Source organism: Megalops cyprinoides, chromosome 21, assembly GCF_013368585.1.
Source record: "Megalops cyprinoides isolate fMegCyp1 chromosome 21, fMegCyp1.pri, whole genome shotgun sequence".
Classification (NCBI taxonomy): Eukaryota; Metazoa; Chordata; class Actinopteri; order Elopiformes; family Megalopidae; genus Megalops; species Megalops cyprinoides.
This window is the reverse complement of record NC_050603.1, coordinates 8904834-8931391: the sequence shown is the minus strand read 5'-3', so window position 1 is coordinate 8931391 and position 26558 is coordinate 8904834. Positions and strand designations below refer to the sequence as shown.

Here is a 26558-nt window from a genome sequence, read left to right as displayed (position 1 = left end):
ACATTAGCTGTAGCCTACACTATGGGCTATCAGATTACAGTTAGGGTTTTGAAGTATCAGATACGTGGTAAAACAAGTCCAGAGATGTAATATAATGCTGAAAAGGGAATCAGACGTAGATACATTAAAACAGCTAAGTCATTTCCACTTCACTGATTTACAGTTTGATTTCCAAAAGTATTTTCACTAAAGGAAAGCGCAGTTGCCCCCGATACCTAGTATCTATAGATGTTTAGTTACGGAATAGCAGTAAACAGCGATTTTGTATTACAGAGCTAGCAGCTAGCTATGTGTTGAACGTTGCTATGGCATTTTAATTCAGTGTCCATTGACAGTCTGCGTTACCTGGAAACCGGCTGGTTGGTTAGTTGATCGGACAGGAGCAACTGAGCCAGATCCAACAAAGCAGACGGCTCAGTTCAAAGAGAATTCAAAATTTGGGGGTAAGTATTTCAACCATATATCATTAGCGTGTTGTCTGACATTTCTGCAATTCACGTCTGCTAATTCTGCAAGACGAAGCTCCTGTGTGTTTTAAGTTTTGCAACGTTAGCCAACGTCCGGGACATGTAAACTAACGTTAGCATCCTAATTTCGTATAGCGATCTGTTAGCTGAGTGCACTTACAGTTGTAAGGCTGTGACCAACCCTTCACCATATAATGATGTCACATTTTAAGTTGGCAGGTTAGCAACAGCACAGCAAAACTCCACAGCAACATTGTTACAGCAATGTGTCTGTGAGATGCAAATATTTAATTACAAACGAAGCCAGCTGTCCTTGTCATTCTACTATGAGGGGCATAACAAGATGATACAAATTCATAGTAATGAATTTTTCTCTTGAGAGTCTGAGGGTCGATAAATAGATTTTCATTATCAGAACAAGCACTCGCTTAACTCGTTGGACAATGAAGTGGTCCCATTTAGATAAAGTTTGCTCACTCTGCATTACTTGATGAAGTAAGTGGAGGAATAACAACTCGTCAAACATGAGAGGTAACCTTATGTTTGACGTGGATAGGTCTGTTTCTGCTTGATGTAGTCGCTGTAACAAACAGCTCTACGCCACTATTCGCATGATAGGTTATGCCTTTAAATCGGAATAATCGACGTACACCCTTTGTAGCAAATAAGCGCAACATTATCCTGCGTTGTGATCATGGTAAAAGAAATTTAAATCTGAGGTCAGTTAGACCTAAATGGAAGCTATGTGTTACCTCGTTCAAATTTTTAGTTTCCCTCACTCTGCATTACTTGATGATGTCACTCTCCACCTGCCTCAAACGGTGTGTAGATCAGAGTTGGAATTGATTCCATTTCAATTCACTAAATTCAGGAATTGAATTGAAATACATTTCATTACCTGAAGAAAAAAAACCCTTAAATTGTGTCTGGTTTCCTGTTTCAGACCTGTCAATAGCAGGCAAAGATGGCAACCCTCAGTGTGAAGTCAGGACAGCGCTACAATGTGTCTGACTGGGAGACCAGTAACAGGTTGATGTCTGACACTGCTATCAACAAGCGAATGATCTCTCAAGAGGTTCGCCAGGAGGCCCGGGCTCTACGCAATGAAACTAATAATAAGGTGAGAACAGGCAAGCTGGAGACCACCCATAATGTTCTGTGGTGCAGTCTCTGCGTGAAGAGACTACCAGTAAGGAACACAGTGTGGAACTTGTGTTGTAATAAGACAGACTACTGTCACAAATATGACATTACTGTCATATTTTTCTATGTCTACCACAGCCTCCCCCAGTATCTTATTTCTTATGGTAATAATCAATCACCCAGAATCATTCAGAAGGTTGATAGCCATAACTATCTGAATAACAGACTTTTAACAAGAGATGGCCAAGAGATGGTTATGATTAACTTTCCCCCGTTTATTTGGTTTGTGTATTATGTAATAATAAAAGACTTACAGAATCTTGAAGCTTAGTAGTAAATAGTTAAATGATGAGCTGTGTTTCGTGTTTGAAGGGAAAGTGTCTGTAAATATGTAAGAGTGCATGTGCATGCGTTTTTCCTCTCTTATGTAAAATATCTATACGAGAGCTGCATTTGACATTTTCCAGACTTGATAGTTGAAGACCACTTTCACTGGATACATTTATTAATAAAGCAGGGATTTCAAAACTCATGGTGTCTCTCTGTCTTCTGCTCTCCCACCTCTCCCTCCCTTACCTCCCTCTCTCAGACTGCCTGGGATAAGAGTGACACCTGTCGCAGGCTAAGAGACAGAATATATGACGTGACACGCTGGAAGGAGAACCTGGCGACCTGCGCGCAGGAAGTGGACAAAGAGATGGAAGCCCTCACCCTGGTGATGAGGCCTGTTCTGTCCGATGTGCCCTCCTCTGGGTTCCCGTAATGCCCATCCTCTCAGCAGATTTGCGGACCCATGCTAGAATTGTGTGATTTTTGTGTTGTGGTGTACAGTACCACTCAAAATTTTTTGGAGACAACTTTCATTCGTTATTTTTACTGCTTTCCACATTTTAGAATAATAGTAAAGATGTCAAAACTATGAAATAACACAAATGGAATTTTGCAGTGACCAAAAAAGTGTTAAATCAAAAGTATCTTAGATTTTAGATTTGACAAGGTAGCCAAATATATTTAAAAAAAATAATAAAAAAAAAAAAATTTGAAAAGAAATTCATACATAGGCATCAACTTCATGATTTATATTTGTCTAAGGAACAAAATCCATGTCTTTGAGTGCATGTTTGTTGAATGCCAGCGCTGCAACACACTCTGCTTTTAGATGAAAGAAGAGCTGGAGAGAACGCTGGCCTCCACGACGCTCCCTCTGGACGTGGCGGCGGAATGCCTGACCCTGAGGGAGCGTCGCCGTGGAGGCGAGCTGGTCAGCGACCCCGTGGAGGCGGAGCTTAAGAAAGAGGTGGAGGTGATTGACGGGATCCAGCGCGCGCTGCAGCAGCGAATCAGCAGAGCCTTCGAGCAGCTTTGGTGAGCGGGGCGAGAGGAGTGGGCGGTAGGGCAGGAGGACTGAAGGAGACGGAGAGGGAGGAGGAGAGATTGTGAGAGATACGTTATGCTGTTGTGAGAGAGATATTATTATCACCACTATATATTATTGTCAATGCTGTTGTTAATATTTTTAATATTCTTATAAAGACCTTTGTAATGTTATTCTTTGTATAGTCTTGCCAGTAAGCCATCTCTGACTTAAAGCTTGAATGAAGTGGGATTCAAGTGGTGGTGGTGGGTGGGTGGGGGGGGGGGGGGGGGGGGGGGGGGGTCTCTATTTATTGTTTGTTATAATAAAGAAATTTTCTGAATGGGAGATTGGGCTGGGTTTTTGTGTATCATGTCCACAGTAAATCTTTTACATATACCATACTGTGTGTAATAGTAAGGTATCTCATCAAGTTACTTGTATACATAGCTAAAATATATATAATTGTAACTTGTTTGGAGTCATTAACTGTAAGTAGTCTTTGACATAAGCATCTGCTGAATAGATAAATGATAGGGCACTTTTGGCTATTCGGTGCCTGTTAATTTACATGCACTCATGCACTTGTATATAGATTGAATTACTTGTGTCATGTATATGTTGAGCCTGTTACAGGAGATTCGGCACCAGCTGACCAATGATCTCCAAAACAAGATGGAGGCTCTAGATGTGGACAATACCTGCTTGTCGCTCACAGAGACCTCAAGCGAGATCTCCCTGAAGCCAAACCCCACGCGTGTGCTGTCAGGGTAAGCCACAAGGCACTTGGTGGTCTGTGGTCTTTACTGTAAACAGTCCTCACTTGCACCGCCATTACTACAGACTTGTACTAAAACCAGTCCACACTGCTGGTATCCAAAGTCAGCTTGCATATGAAATGAAAGGGGAAATTCTTTTCTCATGTCTGCTGCAGTTCTACTACTCCCCAGCAGTGGGAGCAGTTCAGCAGGTACAATGTGAGTCGGGCCCTGGAAGAGATGGAGGCCTCACTGCAGTTGAGGGAAGACATGACACTAACCAAAGCTCAGGTATGATGAGGGGGAGGAGCTTAGCTGTAACAAGGGGTGGGGCTTTAGTTAGACAGGGGTCATGGTCTAGTTGTGACAGAATAGCAGGAATGGGAGAGGGAGGACCCAGGTTTCACACAGGGAATTCCCAGTGAGGGGAAGGACATAGTACATTTATAACATATTTATAGCATAATATTTATAACATTATCTACTGTCTTTACTGAGCTCTGTATTTGTATCTAGTTTTATGTCATGTGGTACAGTTGTGTGCCCTTAGCATGTAGCAGCAAATAGTGAGTATATTGCAAATGAAGGTGGGACATGAACTGTGTTTCATATGTGCATCCAGAAACAATGGGAGTGTTGTGAATATTTTGTGAAACGCAGTGGGCGTATCTCAAACATACAACAGAAAGTAGTGAGTGTAACCTGAACGTGCACCTTCCAGGACAGAGGTGTAAAATAAACAGAGGTGATGAGATCTTTTTCAGGTTCAGAAAAGTACTGACGTGTTCCCGTTGCTTAGTTGCTGTAGAGGGCCAGTCATTGCTCTGCTCTGGCTGTGTGTGACAGCCTGCTCTGGGCTTGTTGTCCTTTTCTTCAGGCTCTTAATGAGTTGGAAGCCCAGCGTGTGGCCACTGATTTTGCCCTTCGCAAACGCAGTCATCATCTGCAACAGGCCCGCGACGAGCTGGAGTGGCAACGGAAGACTGTGAGCACTCTCTCCTCCATCTTCTGCACTCCCTCCTCTTTCTCCCCTCATTGTCCTCCCCTTCCCACTGTTCCTGTTGCTCTATCTTTTCTTACTCCTTTCACTGTGCTGTTGTACCTTTACCTGCCCATCTACCTCTTCCTACTCACCGTGATCCTCCTTGTCTTTTTCTGATGTAAGAGCACAGAGAACATGTAGCGACTTCTTGGTTTTAAATGGAGGTGAGGTAGAGTGTAGAAGACTAGAATTGAGTAAGGTGTGAATGCAGTAGAGTCTGGTAGAGTAGGAATGGAGTAGGGGGAGGATCTGGTAGAATCAGGATGTGATGGGAAGAGTCTCCCTTATGAATACATTGCATTGACCATATTGCAGATCTTCTGTTCTCGGATACATCATCTGACCTCTAATTTTATGTCTAATCACTCTAATTTCCCTCTTCACCAGTGTCTTGCTTCTCCTTTAGATACTCAGCATGGAACATGTGTGACCCCTGAGCGTGCTCACTGTCAGGAAATGGTGACTATGTACCCCTCTGCCAATGTCTGTCAGACTCAGGATGAGATCACACAATTGGAGCAGGACATCCGTGGGCTGGAGGAGGATCTTCGTGCCAAAACCGCTCCTCTGAAGCTGGCCCACACTCGTCTGGAGCACAGAACCACGCGGCCGGGAGCGGACCTGTGCCGAGATGAGGTACTGTGGAGTGAAACGTTTGTTTTGTGAGGGACAGTTCCATATTATATATCATTGGACTGTTCTGTTTCTGTGTATTTATCTCTGACTGGGTCCATGTGTCTACACTGTTTAGAGTGGCCTCTGAATGGCTCTGTGTGTTTATGGAGCAAGCTCTGATTGGCTATTTTCGCCCGGGAGGCTCTATGTGTCACTTGCATTGTTTCTGATTGGCTCTGTGCATCGGGGGATTTGTCACATGTTTGTATGGCAGCGTGCTTGTCAGAGTTGACGCTTTCAGTGAGGCCTTCTCTTATTCGCTCTGTTGTCAGTGTCTGCACCTGACTGGCTGCCTGTGTTGTATAGGTGCAGTTTGGGCTTGTGGAAGAAGTCAAGCAACTGGAGGCCACCATTGAAGCATTAAAGCAGAAACTGGCCCAAGCCCAGTGAGTGCTTTTCTCTTATTTTTTCAGGCACATCCTTTCGCACTCTGTCCCACACGCCCATTACCTCTTATCCTACACTCCCTTTATGCCCTATCCCCTATCCCATGCTCTCTAAAACCATATCCCCTGTTCCATGCTCCTTTTATCCCCTTTTATCTCGTGTCACCTACCAACTGTCCCCTGTCCCCACCCCACATTCCCTGTGTCCATCTGCACACGAGAATGTCTCTGTCAAGCACGACGGAATTGTGTTAACCTATAAAAAAAAAAACAGCCTACCAAAACCAAGAAGGTTTTCAAAAATGCCACATTTTTTGGATATGTTGCCCTTTCCATCTGTCAAATCTGAGCCTTTCCTGTACGGATCTTCTTGCCCCACCCCCTACAGGCACTCCCTCCAGGCCCTGCTGCAGCACCAGGCAAGCATGGGGGAGGACCTGTCCCGAAAGCTGCACGCCCTCTCCCTGGAACAGCGCAGCCAGGAGACCCGTCAGCGCCTCAATGCTCCCCCCCAACAGGAGCTGACCGCCAGCGCCATAGTTCCACTCACCAATTCTAGCGGGAGACACGCCCTGGAGCTGCTTTAACCTCACTCCCTGTACCCCACCCCCAGAACCCTGCATCCCTCTTCCCGTAACCCCACCCCCTTCATCCCTCTACAATTTAACATGTTAGAGTCCATATTACACTACATATATGGAATATTACAGTGATAACAATTGAGTGGTTGCAGAGAATGTCATGTTGCAAATATTTCATTATCAGTAGAACTGGGATCTCTCTGGTAGCATCTCTCTTTGTGACAATAAACCTTCACCTTTTGTGCAAACCTTTATGTTTCTCCTTAGGTGAAAACATTCAAATGTAAGGTCACAGAGACAACTTCACCCCACTAATGTTGATAGAACAATATAGCTTTTTGCCTTCAGGGATTTCCACAGAGTTCCACAGATTTCCACAGTATGTGTTAAAAATATCTTTCAGATTACAACTTCATCTGACTTTGAGAAGGAACTGGAAGGAATTGTTATACTTATAGTATATGGCATCACAACCAGACCACCAGTCTGAGCAGGACAGGTGAGGGTTACATGGACCTACACCCCTCACTTCAAAGACATTTAGCTGCTGTGAGCCATGTAACACTTCATTCACTGTGTTAATTTAACATAACCAAGGAAAACATGGCTCTGAACAATGTGGACGACACGTCAAGCACCTTACACAACGTCACAAAGGTATGTTAATAAAACTGTAAACTACAGAACTCTTGAGAGAAACAGAAATTCTGGAAATTGGCGTTGCTTTTCTATACTGCCGTGCATTGGGTATTATGCCTGGGAAAATGTTTTGATGCAAAGTAGACATGTTTATAAGGATATGAACTTTGTCTTACAATGCGGAAAGAGATAAGGGACTGCAAACAAACACAGAAGGGTTTTATTGATAATAAAGCATTAAAACTGCCTAACTGACGGCTTTAATGTCCTTAAATGAGTTCATACTCATCCTACTGGTTTGTTTTTGCAACACAATATCTTTGGAGGAAAAAAGTGGAAATTTCCCAGAAATGTTTTTGTATTCCTAGGAGTTTTTTTTTGTAGTGCACAGCAGTTGGATTTAAGGATGTGATTTAAGGATATGCTGGTTGCAAAAAACTCATCATCGTAAAAACTCAAATCATAAATGTAACAATATGCCACCGCTACTCCAGAGAGTATGCAGCTGATCACACAAAAGGACTGACGTTCCTTTAGGAATAATGTATGAAATGATAGCATTGCAAGTGACAAGAATGGATCCAATCTATATAGGTCCCAAGACTCAACTAAACTTGCATTCATTAGGGAGCAAATAACATTATCTTGATTAACGACGGCTAGTGTTGGCCTGGAATGCCACACTTCTAGATTCGTAATGAAGAAGTTTCTAATGAATGAGTGTGTGTGAGAAACTGTGAGAGAGAGAGAGAATCACAGAGAACTGGTGTAATTTTACACACACACACACACACACACACATATACAAACACACACACATATACAAACTCCAATAACTTTTATCATGCATTATGACAACACCCTTTTACAGTCACTCAAAAGCTGGTAAGACTAAGGCCTGGAACTGCTGAAGACAACATTATAAGCTGAGCAGTTCTTGAACCAAATTAAAATTGCTGTGAAAGACGCAAAAAAGCATGACACATGCTTAAATGTGTTATTCACAGGCACTGCCAATGGCAGGACACCTCTCTGCTTGTCTCCATATCTGTAGCCCCCCCATGCCACCATCAACAGCAACCTTTATGGCTTTATTGACCGACCCTCAAATTCATTTAGACAAGCATGCCAAGATTCAATGGGTATCGTTTCCTGAAAAGCACAATTATTCTGAATCATTTCACTAAATGGCACAGATGCTGCTGCCGGGGATCATACATGCTGTGGCAATTAAGGCGCCTGCCGGGTCTCGTCGCCGGCTGCCAGGTGTCTCCTAAATGCCATCCCGCTCGATTACTTCTGCCTGAACAAGTCCTCAGTCTGTGAGCCCCTAGCACTCTGTGCCTCCTCTCTCACTCAATCTCCAGGGGCTTAGAAAGAGCACCTCACGCACAATAAGAAAGAGACAATCGGCACTGACCGATGGTGACGGAATAACTCACACATGGCGAGAGAAACTATCTAACTGACTACTACACACAGCGAGAGAGACCGCCGCATTGAGTGCTGGTGAAGAAAGTCCTAACGTATAGCAGGAGAGACCGTCGCACTGATTACTGGTTGAAGAAAGTCCTCACACACAGCGAGAGAGTCTGTCGCTCTGAGTGCTGGTTGAAGAAAGTCGTCACGCGCAGCGAGAGAGACCGTCACACTGAGTACTGTTGAAAAAAGTCGTCACACAGCGAGAGAGACCATTGCTCTGAGTGCTGGTGAAGAAAGTCGCCACACAGCGATAGAGACCGTCTCGCTCTGAGTACTGGTGAAGGATACCACGTACGCCAAACAAGAGGGAAAACGTTGCACTGCTGACAAACGAGTGGCTAATGGACATGATCACTGGAGGTAGGATCAAACGTGATGGATGAACTGTGTTTGTCTCCAGAGGAGCTTGTTAGCAACAAGTGGGTTTCTCCTATAATGCACGGAGAGGGCTGTGACATCCATATGAGGCTGTGACCATTTTCTTCCATTATTTGAAGCTGTCTCCAGACTGGTGTCTAATTTAAAGGGAGAGATGGGGTTTCCCATGCCCGCTGGTGCTGCTGCAGGACTTTGACATGGTGGCGAAGGTAACTGTGGCGGACTTTATCTCACTGCTCATCTACTCCTTCACCTTCCTGCTGGGCCTGCCCGCCAACCTGCTGGTGCTGGGCGTGTACACCCGCAAGGCTTGCAAGCGGGGAGCCACGCCCAACGTGGTGTATGCCCTCAACCTGTGCCTCGCCAACCTGGCGCTGGTGGCCTGGCTGCCCGTCAAGGCCCTGGAGGTGGTGCTGCAGAGGTGGGCCCTGCCCCCGACTCTCTGCCTTGTCTACAACTTCTTCCTCTTCGCCTCGCTCTACGGCAGCTGCCTGTTCCTCACCGCCGTGGCCGTCGGCCGCTACCTTAGCGCTGCCTTCCCCATCAGCTACAAGCTGTACCGCCGTGCCCGGCTCTCCTGCGGCGTCAGCGCCGCCCTGTGGGCGCTGGTGCTCATCCACCTGGGGCTGGGCCTGGCGGCAGAGGGAGGGGCCTATTTCACCCACACCTCCACGTACAACAACACCTCCACCTGCTTCCAGAACTTCACTGCCGAGCAGCACGCCGTACTGCTTCCTCTGCGCCTGGAGATGGCACTGCTGCTCTTTCTGCTGCCCCTGAGCATCACGGCCTTCTGCACGCTGCGCTGCGTGGCCCTGGTGAGGCACTCCTGCCTCCCCGCGGGGCGGAAGCGGCGGGTGGTGGCCGTGACCTTCTCCACGCTGGCCGTGTTCGTGGTGTGCTACGGCCCCTACAACCTGTCGCATGTGGTGGGCTTCGTGATGCGGGACACGGTGGGCTGGAGGAGCGAGGCCATGCTCACCAGCTCCTGCAACGTCTTCCTGGAGCCCGCGGTGATGCTAATGCTCTCGCCCTCCCGCCTGCCCGGGCTGGCGGGGAGACTCTGCAGGAGGGCAGCGGGACCTGGGAGAGCGACGTCAGCCACACACTGAACTATACAGGATGCTCTGACTCACAGACGCTGACTCGTGTTGGATGCACTGACTCATACAGCGCACACAGAGTCACAGAGTCACAGAGACTGATCCATCGATAGGCTGACTCATTAAGACACATTGACTCATAGGGGACACACTGACTCACAGACATTGAGTCATAGGGACTGTCTTGTTAAGACACTCTGACTCACACTGACTCATGAACTCACAGTTATTGATTGACTTAAGACATACTAGCACATAGATACTGACTTATTTACAGCAAGTTAGACTCACAGGAGGACACACTGACTCACTTTCACTCACATAGACAGGAATTTGGCCGGAAAATTTATTTTTATCTACAGCAAGCTCAAGATGCGTGTTTATACTGACCTTTAACATCTGCTCACCTCTTGACTTATTGGCTAAGAAGGGAGATATCTGTGTGGATTTCTCTTGCATCAGTGTAAACATCATAAATTATTTTTTTCAACCTCAACCTAAATCTCATTGTCATGATTTTTTGTAAAATTGTTGATTGGTTCAAAGATTGGTTCTAACTGATTTGATGTAGGAAGATTCAGTACGTATTTAAATTCTCCACAGATCTTTAGAGAGTGCAGTCTGGTCTGTTCTGGCAATACAATCAAAAAGCATGTTTTTCTTATAAATCAATGTTGAGAGACAGGTCATCATTAATGAAAATTGACCCAAACTAAAGTGAAAGTGAAAATACTCATGTGCTGATGGATCAATATTACTGTCTGTGGAACGCAAAATGCCTGATGTATGTGTACTGCAGAAAAGAACACAGAAATGATAAACTCACCACTTTTTTGCTCTTACAAAATACCAACAGAAAAAAAATGCTCTTAAGAATTCTTGACATTTTTGTTTTAAACATTATCACTGAGTAGCAGTGTGTAGCACATACATGAAAATGTCAATAAAATGCAAAAAATGAGATTTAGACCTGAAGTTTTAAGACTTAACACTTATTGTTAAACATTTATTTATTCAGTTAATACAATTTATACAGTTAGGTAATAGCAAACATCCTCCCTGTTTTGGAAATGTGTAAATATAACACTCCTCCATGGATGAATGTACTTCCTTGCTGCTGGACTGGAGATGTTTCAGTTTATTTTTCATATTCACATTTTACGCATAATAATTACAATTTTACATCTCCAAGGTATCACTGAGCTGTTGATGGCTGATCACTTTGTTCTGATAGAATCTTCCTGACAGGATGAGATGTTGATAGGCTGATTGTAGTAGGCTGATTACCTGGCTCTGAGCTATACACCCCCACCAGAACACACAAACGCACACACACATTTTTATGACAAGAGAGAAGCATGAAGCGGCTTCAGCTCTTAGTGGATGACCAGAGAAAGGGAATGTTGTGAATACATTTTTTGTGTTCGTGAACATGGCATGTATATGGGTTACACCCAACAGACTTGGTCCTCTGCATGTGATTAACCATGATTGCTACATAGGTCCTCATACCTTCTGCTGAACATTTCAGGATTGCTGGGATACCTTGTTTGGAAAGCTTGGGGACAGATAACTGGCTTATTAATTTTCCATTATCTGCGCTGTATATTATGTAAGCAGTGATGTGGTTGGCTGTGATGAGCGTGGTCAGCGATATGATTGGTTGAGTGCTGACTGCGGTCACAGACATGATTGGCTGTGTGTTTGGTGTAGTCAATGGTGTGACTGGCTGTATGCCGAGAGTGGTCAGTGATTTGACTGGCTATATGTTGAGAGTGGTCAGTGATGCAATTGGCAGCTGTATGCAAGCGTGGTTTGAGACTCAGCCAGAGAGATGAGCAGCTGCCATGGAGATGATGATTCCTCTGACCAGCTAAGGTGAGTCATTTCTAAAACATGAATTTTTATATTTATGACCAATAGGGAAGCCGCTGTTGTAGTAATACGGAAGCCTCCCCAACACCTGCTAAACTAATTGGAAAAAAAGGAAAATGTGAAGATACTGCTACTAATGGCACCCAAGTAACAGACACACAGCAGCCTTGGATAAATGCACCTTCAGTTATTTAGCTAATTTCACTGAGAGAATGCATACAATGCAGGTGGCTGCTGTGTGCAGTGCAATACATAGTGCAATGCACAGTATGATGGAAAATATGTCTGTGGGTCACAGGAGTTTCGTACATTTAAAACATGAAACTAGCTGGGGAGAAACAAGAATAAATAAAGACAATGGTTATAGTTATTCAGCTGTGACTTTCATATGCAGAGAGCACCTCGAAGCTGACGGAGAGGAGTATAGGCAAAGAAAGCAGTACAATTGTTGTGGCTGGAGTTACTGGATAAGTGTGCATTGGGCCAGTGCTGTGAACGCCATGCTCACGTGCACTACCGTTTTGTTGGGCTTTAAATGAGCCTTATGATAGTCGTAGGATGAATATATTTGTTCAGTCAAAGTAGTAGTTTTCGATTATTTTCATTGTACCGTCTTTAAAGTTACATTCCACGTCAATTCCTACCGGTCAATTCCAATGCCTTTTGTCTTTGTGCGATTGTGAAAATTTACTGAATTTACTGTTAAAATTTCAGTCTCTATATCTACTGTCTGGTCTCTGTCATTACAAAACAGGGCACTGGGATATATAACAAGAAGGACAGGAAATTTTCAAGGGAGGTTATGCTTAAAGTATAAAATGGGGTACATTGATCACATTTAGTCTTGTTCAGTTTTGCTTCAAATTATATGAAGCACGGGGATACTTTAGAAAGAACCTGATGCTCAAGATGTTGTGGAGAAGGGCAACAAGACTGATTACATGTCTTTGGAAGATGGTATACACAGAGACAATAAAATACCTAATCGCTTCAGTCTCAGAAAAATTAGATTCAGGGGAATCAGACTTCTTAGTTATTATTTAAAATCTTACAATGCATTAATAGTGTGGTTTTGATAATGAAGTTCATAGTTGTGTTCAAGCTAACAAAGTACAATTGTATGAGAGAGCACAGGTGGAAATAAGATAAAAGTAAATTTCAAGCTGATAATAAAACTATTTCCTTGCACAGAGAAACAACAAACTAAGATGGGCTGAATGGCCTGTTTGCAGAATTTATTTTGTTGTAATTTGTTATGTTATGATCATAAATCGCTTTCCCCTACTCACAGCGCTACGGAACTCTGCACATCCTCCTTTGGCAGTGAGGTCCTGTGAACCACAGCTTGACACCATGCTGACCAGCCACTCCCAGCTGGTGCTGTCTGTCTGCATCATCACCTTCCTGACCGGCCTGCCGGCCAACGCCCTGGCCTTCTATACCTTCTGCAAGAAGGTCAAGAAGAAACCCACCCCCATCGACATACTGCTGCTCAACCTCACCACCTCCGACCTCATTTTCCTCATCTTCCTGCCCTTCAAGATGAAAGAAGCGGCTGACAACATGCTGTGGAAGCTGCCCTACACCCTGTGCCCCATAACGGGCTTCGTCTTCTACTCCACCATCTACAACAGCACGTTCTTTCTCACGGCAGTCAGCGTGGAGCGCTACCTGGGCGTGGCCTTCCCGATCCGGTACAAGCTCTACCGCCGGCCCCTCTACACTGTGGTGGTCAGCATCTTCTTCTGGGTGCTCTCCTCCGTCAACCTCAGCATCGTCTACATCATGCCCTACTACGACCCCCAGAATGTCAGCGACAGCACCTCCCCAACAGACTGCTACCGGGAGTTCACGCCCAAGCAGCTCCAGGTGCTCCTGCCCGTGAGGCTGGAGCTCTGCCTCCTGCTGTTCTGCGTCCCCTTCCTCATCTCCTGCTTCTGTTACATCAACTTCATCCGCATCCTCTCCAGGCTGCCCAACATCAGCCGGCGGCGGCGGCTGCGGGCCATCGGCCTGGCCCTGGGGACGCTGCTGGTCTTCGCCTTCTGCTTCGGGCCCTACAACGTGTCACACGTTGTGGGCTTCGCCACGAAGAGAAGCCCGGACTGGCGCCACATCGCCCTGCTGTTCAGCACCTTCAACGCCTGCCTGGACCCCCTCATCTTCTACTTCACCTCCTCCGCCATGAGGAGCACGTTCAGCCACTGTCTGACTGGACTCACAGAGAGGCTGTGCCGTCTGCACTGCCACAGACCTCACTGCTGCCCCCTGCAGGGACCATCTAACATTGACAAATACAAAGAGCCAGGGCCCCACGAGGGCAACGCGTGCAACGACAGTCCTCTCCCTGATATTAGCTAGTTATATGTATGTATTTATGTAGCCACTGGATGGTACATGTATGCACTTGTTGATCATTTGTTTCTGAACTGCCACAGATAAGGTCATGGTAACTTCAGTGCTGAACACATGTACATTGGACATGCATTCTGTACGTATCGATTCGGTTCTTGAGGTCTAGGCATCTTTAAAATCTATTGTATTTATTTTTTCAAATTTTTTTTTTCTATTTGGGTGTTTTTGTATTCTAGCAACAAATATGATCACACCATGTCCAATTCAGTCCATTTTTAAGCATCACTTAATGCTTCATATATATTTTTATATGCATGCATGAAATAAGTCCTTTTTAATGCATACAAAATAATCCGGTGGAAATCCCAGTGTTTCATGAACATCTGTAAACATGCAAACAGATCTTGCAATTTAATGATAGTAGGAAGCTCTAGAACTCTGCAAACATCTATCAATGTCTGTCAACACCAATAACAATCAGGCGAGCTATGCGTCTGTAAAGATCTGTAAAACACCGTAAACATCTACCCACATTTGTAAACAGCTGTAATGAATAATGAAGCCCTATAACCATCCACAAATCTCTGTAAAGCTCTGGTAACGATAAATGTTAGAGTTTAATAAATACCTGGGCTATAGACAACATCCATGGTGTAGATTTTGTCAATTGCAACATAACTTGTCATGCTATTATAACATCAAATGCGGTGTCTGTATGTCTAAATATGACACCTGTAAGGAACTGTGTTAGATCTGGGAAGCTGAGCATTACAGAACAAGCCCACTACTGAATGAGAGCAGGTTAGACACTCTGGTAAGAGTGCTGGTAAGAGGTCAGATTCCCGTGGGGTCTCTCATTGGTCGGTCTGAGCAAGGAAAATTCAAATGGAATCCCTTACATATGGATGTAATGTGACAAAAACTGCTGTTATGCAAGTGATGCTTTACTAGCAAATACAAACCGGTCAGTAATCTGTAGATAAAGGAAACATTTGTAAAATATTAAAATAGAGTTAAAATACAGTTACACAAAGGGAGAAATCAGCTGTCAGTCTTCCTAATTATGTATTTATTGAAGACTAGAAATATTTTAACTTTCTCACTGAAATAGTGAATCTGAACAAAAAAGTTTTCAAGGCAAGTTATTTCCATCATGATTTGGTGCCATGATTCTACATCATTTATGTTAGATGCTAAGGTGGGTCTGGTTTCAGATAACCCCAAAACTGAAGGTCCTATTACAAGTGAGCCAGAGATTTCATATCATATTAATACCTTGCAACAAATGGGTGCATTTTACAGCTCCTATAAACTGTCTGCTGTGCTACAGTACCTGCTCCCCACACGACAGACAGACTCCAAGACCAGCAGATGGTCTAATACCGCGGTGACTCTCAATGACGTTCAATGACGAAGAACCCACGTTCTGCTCTAGCGGATGTGTGTCCGCGCTCTTTATTTTCACGTCACAAACCTGGCAATGTTTCCATCGGCATGCGCATCCAGGCCGGTCGATGTGTTTATTCATGTAATTAATATACAGCCTGCTTTTATTATAAACTTCAGTGAACTGCAGGATAGGCTGCATCACAGCCCCAAAGGCCCCTGGGTAAAAAAAGGCACCCATGAGCCTCCATTACCAGTGATGATTAGGATTTTTAGCATCACGACCTCTCACCTATTTTATGCTCCCCGCATGAAGACAATGCAAACATAGCACTGTCAATAATTAACAAACCCAATATGTACCCAAGGAAATTGGGAGTGCTAACTAGGGGATGAATGACCGTGGTGTTTGAGCTTAACTAAACCCTGGACAGGTCTGTGTGTGTAGAACGGAACACACTGTATTAACCTGTGGGTTCAATGAGCACACATACAATTCCTCTTATCAGTGATGCAATACTCTGTTTTATCTGCTGTAGTTCTGTTTTATTATCAGTTATTCTAATCAAATCCAGCTAAAACAAACCCTTCCTTTTAAAAAAATGTATTATTCCTTTTAAAAAAATCAGCATTTTTATTACATATAAAAAAAATTCACAACATGCCTCACAGTCATAGGTTTTCATTCTAGTTTTGACTTAGAAGGTGCATGCTCACATCATTGCATACTAATTAGCAGTGGTTAGTCATGAGCCCTGTGGATGCAGTGCAAACACGTTCTGTACATAAAACAAGAAAGAAATGGCTGATTCCTGGAAGAAGATTTTAAATGAAGGGGATTTGGGGACCGGAACATCTGTTGTAAATTCCTTTTATGTAATTGTTGCACAAGGACAGACTCCATCTATAGAGTATGTGTACACATGTATATGTAACACTTGTCAGGAGAGGATGGAAATTATTCATGGCTGCAAATGAACAGTCTCAGGCCAGCTGACCACGAGCTGGGCCAAAGCCTGACAGCATTAATAGAGGCAACAGAACTTAACGGCAAACAGACATGGAGACAGAGGGAGTGAACCAGAGAGCAGATCTCTAACTCCAAAAAGACATTAACACAGAGAAAGGGAGAAACGGGTAAGAACAACAGAGTGAGGGAGCAGACAGGAGACCCATGGCTTTGATGGTGCGGACTGAGACTTAAAAACTGAACTGATCTTGTGTGAACCGACAACAGCATTCTGTTAAAGGATCCAGAAAATCTCGTTTTACACATATTTTACATTTTATTTATCAAAAGTGCATCCTTACTAATTTAAAGACATGCAGCTATTGGTGTGAGGACTTCCTAATGAGGGGCCCTCCCATTGGTCCATTGCTGCTGCTCTTCTGTTAGCTTTCCATTTTACCACATCAAAAAAAGGATACAAATAAATAAAAGTTTTAAGTTTGTTCATTTTACCTGAACATTAGTTCAATAGTTTAAGCATCCGTACTACACTATTCAAAAACAAATCAAATCTAAAACTTGAGACTCAATAGGCAAGAGATGAAATTATCAGTTAGTCCATGAAATCATTTTTTTTTTCCGAAGCACCATTGCTCACTTCATCTGAGTGTCAGCTTGATCAGGTGCGATTATGGGTGTGAATATTGCAGAATTTATAAAATACGGTCTGCATGATGTCACCATGTGACCTTGAGTTGAGAAACATGACCTTGTTGACCTTAGTGTGATCTAAGGGGGACAAATGGGTGACAATGATTCCTCCTCAGGTTTTTCTATTAACCGGAGTGATAGCATTTTACTGTTGAAAAAAATAAAATACTAGTTTGTATACCTGGCTTTTTTAAGTACAAGCAAAAGCACCTTTGTTAGCGCTAAAAACTCACTAATGTAATTCCTCATACAATCATACACATATTTTTCATACACACACATACAGACACATTCCAAAGGCATACTATTATACAGTCAATATTCTAATAGTAAAAATATGAGCTCACTTATCGCATTTAACTTTTGTTGCTGTGATCCCTGCTTAACACACACGTAATAAATTCTAATATCAAGTGACTTGCAAAGCTAGACTGACTTCTATTTCATGACTTTGCTGAAACAAATATGTAAAATAACTCAGCCCTCCTTTCAGACTCTTGTTTTCTATAAAATGTGTAATATTAACCATGTGCTGTACAGATGTGTTACTTACTGAAAGGCTAACAATCTTAATAGATAATGTTTCTGACTGCTGTAGACAACATTGGAACCCTCAGAATCCCACCCCACTGGCCGGCCATGTTTGAAATGAGACAACACAGGGGGAAAGGGTCCTTTTGAAAACCAGTGTGTGAATTGTAAACTACTGTCACGACTCATGACAGAGGACAAGCAAAAGTGCCATGGTGCTCTTACTTGGATTCCTTATTTGGCTTTGTCAGCTCCTATGGTCACTTAAAAACATATGCTTATTTCAGCCAATTCTGAAACAACATATAAATTCTGCAAGTGATTTGATTAATGAAGTCTAAGCTGTGGTTGCACTTTTAGGGTTAAATAAGAAGAGTCCCAACATCCATGAGCAAAACGCCACACGGTTGTGTGTGCTGTTCTGAGCGATTCAATTTTATCTGGCACAGCGCTCTGCTTCCCCGAGCCCTAGGGATTCGCCTGCTCCACTGGGGCTACAGTCAATCAGTGAAAGCAAAAAATACAACTAATGGCTGGAAAAACAGAATCAATCATTCACAAAGAACAATGAAAATAAAAGGCGAAAACAATAACGATGGTATAAATAAAACAGTGGCAGTAATGCAAAGATCGTCGTTCAGAATTCAAAGCAGTTAAACAGAAGAGAGGGTTCCGGAGTCCTGCATCTGGAGGAGAATGCTGTGAAGGCGTTTCTTATAAAAGACAGAATTAGAGCAGGATCCATCTCTCCTCAACACATCTGAGTACTTTATCTACAAAGAGGACATAATCACAGAGGGCCACTTTTTCTTCAGTAGTAGTCATCTTCCTTTTCCTCCTCTCCTGTCCCTCAGCACCTGTGGATATATGTGTGTGTGTGCGTGCATGCATTTGGTGTGTGTGTTGTGTGTGTGCACGCATGCGCGTGTGTGTGGTGTATGTGTGTAGTGTGTGAATATGTATGTGTTTGGGGGGTGGGTGTGTGTGTGTGTGTGTGTGTTTGTGTGTGTGTGTGTGTGTGTGTGAGTGAGAGAGAGAGTGTGAGAGAGAGAGTATGGTTATGGATCTGGGTATATATGTGTGTGTGTGTGTGTGTGTGTGTGCCTGTGGTGTGGTGTGCGTGTGTGTAAGTGTGGGTATGTATATACGTGTGTGTGCGTGTGTGTAAGTGTGGGTATGTATATACGTGTATGTGTGTGTGAGCATGGGTATGTACATACGCGTGTGTGCGTGTGTGAGACTGTGTGTCTCACTGTGAGGCCGTCTCTCCTGCTGCTGTGATCCCGCGTTGTTGGAGTTGCGCCCGCAGCAAGGCATTGTCATTCTTCAGCTCCTCGATCTGCGGCAGAGGGACAATCCTTCACCCGTGGAAAACACCTCACTGCACACCACCTTACAATTTAGAATTTACCTAAAAAGCCGCTACAACCCCTTGTGTCCTTATTCACTGAATAAGACTGTCTGCTAAATGCTAATGTAATACTGGTATGTATAAGAATTGGATACACAGAAACTGAATATAGGACACTGTCCCCATTTGCATAAACTACTTACACTGTGCTGTACCAATAACCATGTGCAAAGGGAGATTTGTTTCTGACATAACACAACCATAGATTTGCAAAAGCAATGTAATGAAGGTGTGTGAGTAAGTGTACTTGCAGCTCTGGGAGTGAGTGTACCTGTTGTCTGAGCAGCTCATTGTCCACCTGGATCTTCTCCACCTCCCTGTAACTCTCCTGGAGCCTCTGGTTGTTCTGCCTGAGCTCTCGGATGTAATCACAAGCCTTGGACAGGATCCCACCTTTACTCTGGGAGACAAGAGAGCTTCATACAGACGAGATCTCACAGAGACACACACACAAGCGCAAGCGCAAGCAAACGCACAAACACTCAGGCACACGTCCATGTACAGGCACGCACACACACCTTACTCTGAGTGACAACTCACCGCATTGCTCTTGCTGTTATCCGTGCTGCAATCAGGGATGATCTTGGACAGTGTGACGATCCAGTTGTTGATTTTATCTCTTCTCCGCCTCTCCACTGCCAACGGCAAACACAGGGATGTTTTGGGTGAACACACTACCCTATACCTCATAGCTCTCCATTACAGCATCATACACATTAGTAACGTCTTTTTTTCTGATCTCACAGGGTGCAGGTAAATTTCTTCTGAATGATTTTCTCTCTGTGTAAATGCATGGGTTACTATCTCCCTCTAGTGGGCAAAACTGTAGAGTCATTTTCTGTGACATATTACACTCTGCCATTAATTACATTACATTACACTGTACCGCTCTGGGAATACATCTATCAGCTTTCCCTAGTTCTTTTTAAAGCATTGCTCAAGAGGGATTGTGGGGAAATGTAGTTCACCTTCATTGTGCTGTGCCCTCCTCCTCTCATCCCTGGGCACCCGAGGCCCATCTATCTTCCTACAGAGGGAGATAAGGACAGACAGTCAAATATGTGTGCATGCATGCATGCATGCAGAGACACACACACACACACAAACACACACACATACACACACACACACACACACACACACACACACACACACACACACATACACATACACACATACACATACACACATACACATACACACACATACACACACACATTCTAGTCATCTAGTCGAGTAAAATCTATCCGTTTGCTTTAGTTATATGACAAAAGCAACAAACAGAGCTGGCCTACATCACAACAGTCAAACAGTCAAGAAAGTTTTTCGATTTTCTAATGAGGCTGCCAGATGGGGTAGAGCCCCCAGGACAATGCCCACAATTCCCATCAGACACAGAGCCTGGTGCAGCCCTGAGGCAGACAGCCCCTCCACGGAGCCCGGTGCGCTCAGGAGGGTTTATCAGGGATCACCAGCGGCCTGCAGGGGGATACTCACGTGGAGTAGGGGTGCGTTCGGGGCGCGATGGTGCGGGGCGTCGCAGATTGCAGCACCTCAGGGGGACTCATCATCACATAGAGCTGGCCTAGAGAGAGAGAGAGAGAGAGAATGACTCTGCAAACTCCAGCCAATAAAGCAGCCGTCTGAGAATCCTGAGAGAATCAATAAAGTAAACAGTAGTAAACAGTCCTGGCAATAAAGGAAAGTAATAAAGGACACCTGGATGTTAGCAGAGCCTGTACTTCCTGGCTGAATGTGCACCGTGCTCATCACTCTACCCTCACCTGTGAGACACCTGTAAGACCCTCTGTCCTCCTTCTATCCAGGAGACCCCATAAAGAATACCTGCAGAATCAGCAAGGACTACAGCTGTCCCTAGGCCACTAATATCAGAACTACCCAAACCCAAAGGCTCCAGACAAGCAGTTTTTAGCCAAGGATAAAACACCATTTTGAGGGAGTAGTGTGTGCCCATGTGTGTTTGTGCCCATGTGTGTGTGTAGGGGAGTGTGCGCACGTGTGTGTATGTATGTGTGGTGGTGGGTTGTGGACTGTGGCAGTGGGTAGCTCAGGGTTGTCTCACCTCCAGCCTGTGTGAGCGTCGGCTCTGCAGCAGCCTGTACGGACACCGCCCCTGTCCCGTCGCTCAGAGTAGCAGCAGGGAAGTAGAAACGCGTCTCCCCTGTGACAGACTCCCCTGCTGGGCTGCCCCCATTACTGAAAGGGTTCTGGATCACAGCCTGGGGGGGAAGGGATAGAGACATGCACCAAAGGAATGAGCAGACACCACAGCCATGAATAAAACAAGACTAAAATCATTCAATGCACAACATGACCTTTGACTAAGCTTCTACTAACCTTAGACAACGCTCACAGCTTTAATAATATTTTAGCTTTTTATCTAAATTTAGCTATACTTTAGCTATTTATCTGGCATACACGTACTCACAACACATACACGTGCATGCACAAAAGTGTACCTGTGCGACAGCTTGCGTGGCTCCTGAAAAGGCAGCAGTAGAGACAACGCTAACAGCCCCACCTCCATCACCTCCTGCCTCTAACTGGTCATCTGTTACCTGGACAACATGGTATGTCACCTAGGGAGAAAGAGAGGCGGGAAATTAGTTCAGCCCTGGTCCAGCACAGACCAACCTGTAATTAGCTCCCAGTGGAAATGGACAATTCATGCTCCTGTTCCGATATGAGGCCCTGAGGTAGAGTGCAGAGCCAAGACTCTGTAGTTGGATAAATAAGTGAATGTGATCCCTTGACCTTTGACCCCATTGTCCATGAACCACAAGACAAAAGACAGAGACAGAAGCAGAAAGAGAAGTAAGCAGACAGGACCACAGAACCAGGAGAGAGCTGTGGAACCATGGAGAGTGACACACACAAGCCCAGGGGGAGGTTCAAAACAATAGATACAGAAACACCACATTTGTAAGAGGCAAGTTTTTTTTTTTTTTTTCCCCCTAAGTGGTCCTCGAAATATTAACACAGTAACACTCCAGTCCCTGCTATGAAATGGGTTGAGAAATACTGCCATAGAGCACAGGTGGAACGTATTAAGTTATAAATACATGACATAGCCTGATGGGATTTATAATGAAGTCAAACACCCTGGGACTGCTGCATTACCACGCTCCACATAGACACAGTTTCACTCTAGATTACAGGCAAAACATGTGCTGAAAGGCCCATTATAAAAATATTTCTTGTACCTCTATGATAATTACAGTACTCAATGAGAGACTTACGGAGTCCTGCACTGCTCAACCCATGGACACATGGTCTTGGCGGCCCAAGATAACAGCTAACATGTGAATCATGGGAGCTTCTTCAGAGGGAGTATTTACCTGCTCGCCGCTCTTTTCTGTGCGAAACTGGTACTGGACATTGTGATCCCCGAATGCGCTGGCCTCCTGGATGCTTGCTATGGCAACCGTGGACTGCTCTGCCCCCCTGAGCTCTTCCCCTGATAGACAGAGAAAGGGAAAGGAGTGTATAAGAAAAAAATAATTTCCATTTCAAAAAAAGGAAAAAGGATAACATTATTTCCGTTAGGCTACTTTGGACATGCTGTACCAGAATACTTTACAGCAATGACCGTTACTATGAATCATTTCCCATTTAAAAAATGGTACTGAAGTCTCCATAGAACTACTCAGCATGAGCACTATTCAATCAATAAATTTCACTGACTGTAAACAGCTTCAAGGTGGTGTGCATTTACAAAGTAGCACTATCCAAAGAACTGCAGATAATAAAGTCCTGGAAGAAAAAAAACTGGACTGACATTGAACTGAAACTTACGGCCTTATTGGCATTTGTGCTAATTCAATTTTAAGGATATTTACTGAATATATTCCCCCTAGCTGGGCCCCAGCACAAAAAAAGATTCCGACACTTACCTTCCTGTACAACCTTCACCGTTTCCTGTTTTTCGTGACTACAAGACAGAGAGACATTTTTCATTCAATATTGTAATTAAAGACTTATACCCATAACTCACCTATTAATCACTTATATTTACAAAGATAAGACAACTACATGTTCTACACAGAGTTAGCAGAGTTTTAAAACCCTTGAATTTTCCTGAAGGGACTACCAAATGCCTATCACTGTGAAAATACATAACTAATGACTTTTAAGGGGAACAAAAATGAAATCTGATCTGTTTTATGTTATGTGTCAGGTACCTATTGTGACTGACCTGCCTTAGCTTTATGACAGCTGTGCTTGAGGCATTTCTGTAAATCACCTCTTGCCAACCACAGATATGAGGGTGAGCTGGCCCTGGGCCCTGGCATGTCAAGAAGAAACAGGCAGGCTTAAGTAGGACAGCTGAAACCATCTTAAAACTTAAGACTTTCAGGATGTTCTGGGGTCAGGTGCACCATCACACACCACACCATCCCTCCTCTTTCAACTTACAACCTGGCCTCACAACCACCAAGAACTTTGCATTAGAGTGAATGAAGAAACATAGACATCTTTCCAAAACAAAGAGACTGTGAATGATGATGATTTGTGAGTGGCTCTGTGAAACAGAAGAGATTCCCTCTACATGCTTCAAGCACACTGCAATCGTACATGCTCTGCATGCAGCTCCAGAAACAAGAAACAACTGCTGTGAACATGACGCTGATCAGGACCAATAAAGCGGGATAGTGCTGTAGCCCGTAGAGGGGACCGTGATCATTTCTCTCCCTGGCTCAGTTCCAGCCCACTATTTGATGTTCCCTTGCTTGCCGCACTTGCAAATTCCCCTCATTTTCAAAGCTACAGATAAGAATAAGGCTAATGTTGTGGCCTGTACCAACCTATAAGAAGCTGAGACAAGGGAACATCACCAGCCCTCAGGGTTCAAGGGCAATATCACATAAATCATGGACAACTGAAATCAGCTAAATATTTTATCCTTATACCCTTGAATATTACATCCTTTCACTCTATGGGGAGCACACAGACAAGCTGGGTCTGGGTCAGAAATGTCATTTACAAGCATGAGTGTTGTAATGAAAAGGGACATTTCCTACGACGACTCAACTGTAACAACATAACTCAAACACTTAGAATTTTTGGTGCTTTAAATAATGCTAAGGGTTGGAAAACAGAGCATATCCTTTAGTTTCTAGGTCTTTTCTTAGGATCCATCAAACTCGGTTTAATGCCTAAACGGGCCAGGGAATACTTTTTTGAGGTTTTCCTACTTAACTCCTCTGCTTATGTATTTGTGTTCTCTGATATGGGTTGGCATGCTCTTAAAGTAGCCTACTATTCCGCACATTGAACACTGTGATTACTATAATCACTAGACTTCAGCAATCCATTGCATTGTAATAGCAGTACAGGACAGCAACCAATAATACATGTAAATAATGTAGTAAATAATGCACCAACTTCATAAAATACTGTGCCATTGTATATTACAGGAATCCTACTAAAATGACATTTAATACCACATTTTCAGCACTGCAAAACACACAGACTCACGTCGTCCAAAACAATGTCGGGCCTGAGAGAGGGTAGTTTTCTACACACATTAACCCTTTGGGTGCACACCGATACAGTGGCGTGTTCATTGCATCGTTGGACAATTTTCGCTGGTGAAGACCAACACATAGTGAATCTGAATGTGAAAGTTTTCTGTAAAGGCCGCCAACATCCCTACCTAAGTTAACGCTAGTCGTTACCGTTTCAGTTTAAGACACAACGATACAAAAGCAGCCAGTAGCTTAGCTTCAAAAGTTGACAGCAACAAAGTCGTACATCTGTCGTACAAATAAGTGTTTGTACGTGATTGTAAATAATACGGTGCACATTACTAATGCTTGTCTAGAAATGTGTTTTTCACGAATAAACACGTAATTCAATTGCCAGTGAAATGGTTAGTTCAGAGCCGTCTCGGATAGCTATCTAGCCATCGATAGCTATTTCAAACTGTTAGCTACGTTGGTGGCAACTAGCTCGGCCAGTACTTCTCCAAGCAGGAAAAATATTTAGCGTCTTTGTGTTCAAGCATTGCTAGCTTTAGTTAATAAGTTAGCATGCCACCCAGCTAAAACTGGCAATTTTGTCGATCAAAGGATAGTTTAGTTATCTTACTGCCAATTATATAGCTATCTTAGTAGCTATTTCATGGGTAATTCTTGCAAGCTAGTTAAGACACTACAGACTTGACATGATCGCATTTAATGACGCGATGTTGGTGAATGCATACTTGCTTTGAAAAAAGAAAACACCGACCTTGCTAGCTAGCTAGTAGCTGGCCACAAAACTTTAACCGTTAGACTAGCTACTTTATTAAAAATCAATTAGCTACTTTGATGGTTTGCTATCTGTTCTAGTTAGGCCCGGAAGAGGAATGTCGGGCCGCGGAGGCCAAAGAGATGTTGAAAAGACGCGTCCTTACCTCGTAGCGGTGTCCAAGCTGTGTTCAAGCACATCCATCAGGGTTAAATTTAAAACGTGATGTTCAGGGACAGACTCTCGGAGATGGAAGTGTTGATCACGGGGACAAACACATCGGTCATGTGAGAAAGACAGTCCGGGACACGTGAGGCAGTAGCAGGGGCGAGGAGTTAAAATGGAGACGGTGGAAAGGGTGACGTCTGGGGAGCGCCCGCTCTCGTTTCTCTATGGGCTTCTATTAGTCTCTGTTTGTGGTTGGTGGGATAGCTTTGGCAGGGGTGGTGATCATGATTTTGATTTTTAAGACTCGTTTGTGTTGACATATTTGCTTTTTAAAATTTTTATTTTTCAACGTCGTCTGTTTATTGCTCAATCCAGCCACCCGCCGTGGCATAAACTAGCGCTGATTAGTAGCTTGCCAGCTAGCCGGTCTGCATGTCCGCTCGTTTCAGACTGTTGGTTGCGGTGAGCACAAATTGAAGGGAGCCTAGTTTAGCAGGATGCTTCCGCAACGTGTGTATCTGTCAAATTTACAACAGTAGGGCTTCTTGTCTCTAGTAATATGCAGACATTTGGAAGTCAGTGCGTTTTTAGCCAGTTGTACCATGCTTTAGAGAAACCCTTGCAAGTGGCCATTCCATTTCAGTTTTAATGTGAATTGGTGCGTCTGTAAGTAGACATCTTTAGCGTTTCGTTCCGTTTTGAAGTGCTGCGTTTTCATGGCTACCCTTCACATCGCGCTAGGTATTATTTGATCAACAGCTTATTTGTGAAATCTAGTCTTTACAACCACCACATTAGAAAATGAGCTCTTTAGAAAGATACGGGTCTAGTTAGGTTTCCTTTAATTTAGATAAAGGTTATTTTTTTTGACGGTCGAAAAACGGGCAAATCCATGTGAACTTTTACAACCCT

General features: G+C 43.9%; 4 protein-coding genes across 4 annotated transcripts; 3 read left to right on the top strand and 1 right to left on the bottom strand.

Moving 5' to 3' along the window:
- Nucleotides 1-368: 368 nt before the first annotated feature.
- tekt2 (tektin 2 (testicular)) lies at nt 369-6463 on the top strand. Its single transcript, XM_036516257.1, has 10 exons — nt 369-443; nt 1411-1587; nt 2200-2325; nt 2770-2975; nt 3591-3734; nt 3899-4013; nt 4600-4707; nt 5257-5400; nt 5746-5825; nt 6214-6463. Exons 2-10 carry the CDS (start codon nt 1432-1434, stop codon nt 6410-6412), a joined length of 1278 nt encoding a protein of 425 aa, XP_036372150.1. The 5' UTR covers nt 369-443; nt 1411-1431; the 3' UTR covers nt 6413-6463.
- A 546-nt stretch (nt 6464-7009) lies between these two features.
- On the top strand, nt 7010-10017 carry LOC118769118 (free fatty acid receptor 1). Its single transcript, XM_036516135.1, has 2 exons — nt 7010-7063; nt 9094-10017. Exons 1-2 carry the CDS (start codon nt 7010-7012, stop codon nt 10015-10017), a joined length of 978 nt encoding a protein of 325 aa, XP_036372028.1.
- Nucleotides 10018-13233: 3216 nt separating this feature from the next.
- On the top strand, nt 13234-14244 carry LOC118769117 (free fatty acid receptor 2-like). Its single transcript, XM_036516134.1, has one exon. The coding sequence runs from the start codon at nt 13237-13239 to the stop codon at nt 14242-14244; it is 1008 nt and encodes a 335-aa protein (XP_036372027.1). The 5' UTR covers nt 13234-13236.
- Nucleotides 14245-16296: 2052 nt separating this feature from the next.
- Nucleotides 16297-26525, bottom strand: usf2 (upstream transcription factor 2, c-fos interacting). The gene is made up of 11 exons (XM_036516030.1): nt 25645-26525; nt 23141-23178; nt 22586-22704; nt 21707-21826; nt 21310-21466; nt 20724-20811; nt 20195-20253; nt 19767-19861; nt 19498-19626; nt 19036-19154; nt 16297-18672 (listed from the first exon to the last, which is right to left on the bottom strand). The coding sequence occupies exons 1-10, from the start codon at nt 25680-25682 to the stop codon at nt 19065-19067; spliced, it is 933 nt and encodes a 310-aa protein (XP_036371923.1). The 5' UTR covers nt 25683-26525; the 3' UTR covers nt 16297-18672; nt 19036-19064.
- Nucleotides 26526-26558: the final 33 nt, after the last annotated feature.